Below are 2,269 nucleotides of genomic sequence, written 5' to 3' on the forward strand. Positions count from 1 at the left end.
AGGTATTTTAAAGAAACAAAAAATAGCATCTTTAAACCGACAACACGTGGTGTTCTGAATGTGATTAAATGAAATTGAAACATGAACATAGACGTATTTAATCTTCGGATTAAATACATCTATGTTTTTTCGCTTACATAACATATTACTATTATATACTTGTTTTTGTTTCAAGAATTTGTGAAATTATGCACAATAGACTCCATATTTGGTGAATTTATTATTGAAAAAAAGAAAAAAAAATGCATTCCTTTTTCCCAATCATTTCCAGGGATTTCTGTTTCTAAGAGTAGAGTCTATCATGAATAGCCCTGCTTTTGTGTTCGTGCAAAACAAAAGCGATTTTTCAAAATTAATTAATGAATCACTATCTGAAGCTTTGTATCCCATATGAACTACATATTGTACATAGATATTACTTCATATTATTCTTCACTTCTTCCATTGCCTTAATCATTTATATATTTTTTTATATTTTTTAAATAAATATTTCCCAGTGGTAAGACTGTAATACATCATTAATTCTAAAAGGATGTTCCACAATATATTCAGCTCATTATATTTAGAGCATAGCTTGCATATTTTTCCCCATTATGTTTGGCAGATGTTAAAATTAATTCACACTTTAAGTGTATTCAAGTGTATTTTTTTCAAAGGTTCTTGAGCTTGTTTGAAGCAGATACAAAGAAAAAAATGTAACACAAACTGGAAGTTACATACTGAAAAAAGTGAAAAGTATCTAGAAGTATAAAAGAAGAAAATCAAAGTGTTTTTGGTAAGTTTATAGTATGTATATATACACTGAATAAAAACATTTGATAATTATGTTTACCATATCAGTAGCACATGCAAGCATATGTATATTTAATGGGTATATTGGGGTAAAGTAGCAATCACATGGAAGTAAGAAGAAACAATGCATAGTAGTAAGGGTTCAGAATAAAATTCACTATAAAATTCAATCATATATTTCTCATTTAAGTAGCTAATCACACCACTTGTGCTGCCTAATACATTGAAATATCTTCTTTCAGACCGTGAAAGAGACTTTTCCAGCATATAGATTAGGTGATGGTGAAAGCAGCTGAAAGGGGTCCCAGTTGAAACAGCAATGTTAACAAAGTCCTTAACACATTCTAAAGGTGTGCTCTCATACCCTGCATACATGGCAGGATTCTCAAGTATACCTCTGGCAGCCATCACACCTGTGGGGGAGAGCCTACTTTTCATTTTATGTTGTTATGAACTTAAATGCCATTTAAAAAATATGAAAATGCAAAAATAATGTAATGAAAAACAAGTGGAAAAATAATATGAAATCTGTAACATACAGAAAATACAAAGAAAAGAAGATACACTATATATCAAAGAAAAAGCACACTACAACTATCATACAGGAAACAAGGAAGCTGAAGGCTGGAATAACTGGCATTTCTTCTCAATTATACTTTCTTAAAACTTTCAGTTACCATTAACAGTAATACTTGTAAAACTATACATCAGGTTTTCATATTACACATTCATTCTTCTAGTTTAATCTGATATTTGTCACAAACAATAACATCAGGATGTATTTCAGTTTATCTATGTACAATAATACAGATATCCCAAAATGTTTGTGCATGAGATGTTTGTGATATATAAAATCAAACAAGGAGACCTGTAAGATCAAATAACTCTTAGCATGTTTGCATTTATATAACAGGAAATGAGCACACAAGTACATAATCAATCAGAATACATATAAGTCAAAATGAGGATAAAAAATAATAACCAAAGAAACAGAAAAAGTAACATATAAAAAAGGACACATACCATTAACTCCTGTAACTTTCTGTATCCTGTCAGCATCATCCAAAGACCGAACATCCCCATTTGCAATGACAGGAATTTTTACAGCATTCTTTATATCGGCTATAGCATCTAAGCATACTGGGTCACTTCGCTGATCCTGGGTACGTCCATGTACGGTGATAAAGCTTGCACCTGCTGCCTCCATTTGTCGTGCAAAATCCACTGTATGTCTGAAGTATAAAAGAGATAGAGTTAACATTTTTCTTGAAACTGGTTTCACATTACATCCAGATATGCAACCCTAAAACACAAAAGAGAGAAAGAGAGAGAAAAAAAATCTAGTATATATGTATACATAAATACATAAATCATACACATTTTCCCAGTTCAGTATTCATTTAGCTAAAAGCTCAGACATCCTCTACAGTGAATCTTTAACATCTTAAGCTACTGAAATGGCTCTACAATTCGGCTT

The 2,269-nt window shown here is 31.1% G+C and overlaps 1 protein-coding gene across 1 annotated transcript in view; it reads right to left on the reverse strand.

Annotated features, from left to right (window-relative positions):
• Positions 1–864: 864 nt before the first annotated feature.
• LOC119586590 (tRNA-dihydrouridine(20a/20b) synthase [NAD(P)+]-like) overlaps positions 865–2,269 on the reverse strand; it is a 7,955-nt gene continuing 6,550 nt past the window's right edge. Inside the window, exons 5-6 of the mRNA XM_037935341.1 lie at positions 1,816–2,024; positions 865–1,205 (exon numbers count right to left, since the gene is read on the reverse strand). Coding sequence (XP_037791269.1) covers positions 865–1,205; positions 1,816–2,024 — 550 coding nt within the window. The remainder of the gene's footprint in view (positions 1,206–1,815; positions 2,025–2,269) is intronic.

Source organism: Penaeus monodon, chromosome 21 (genome assembly GCF_015228065.2).
Source record: "Penaeus monodon isolate SGIC_2016 chromosome 21, NSTDA_Pmon_1, whole genome shotgun sequence".
Classification (NCBI taxonomy): Eukaryota; Metazoa; Arthropoda; class Malacostraca; order Decapoda; family Penaeidae; genus Penaeus; species Penaeus monodon.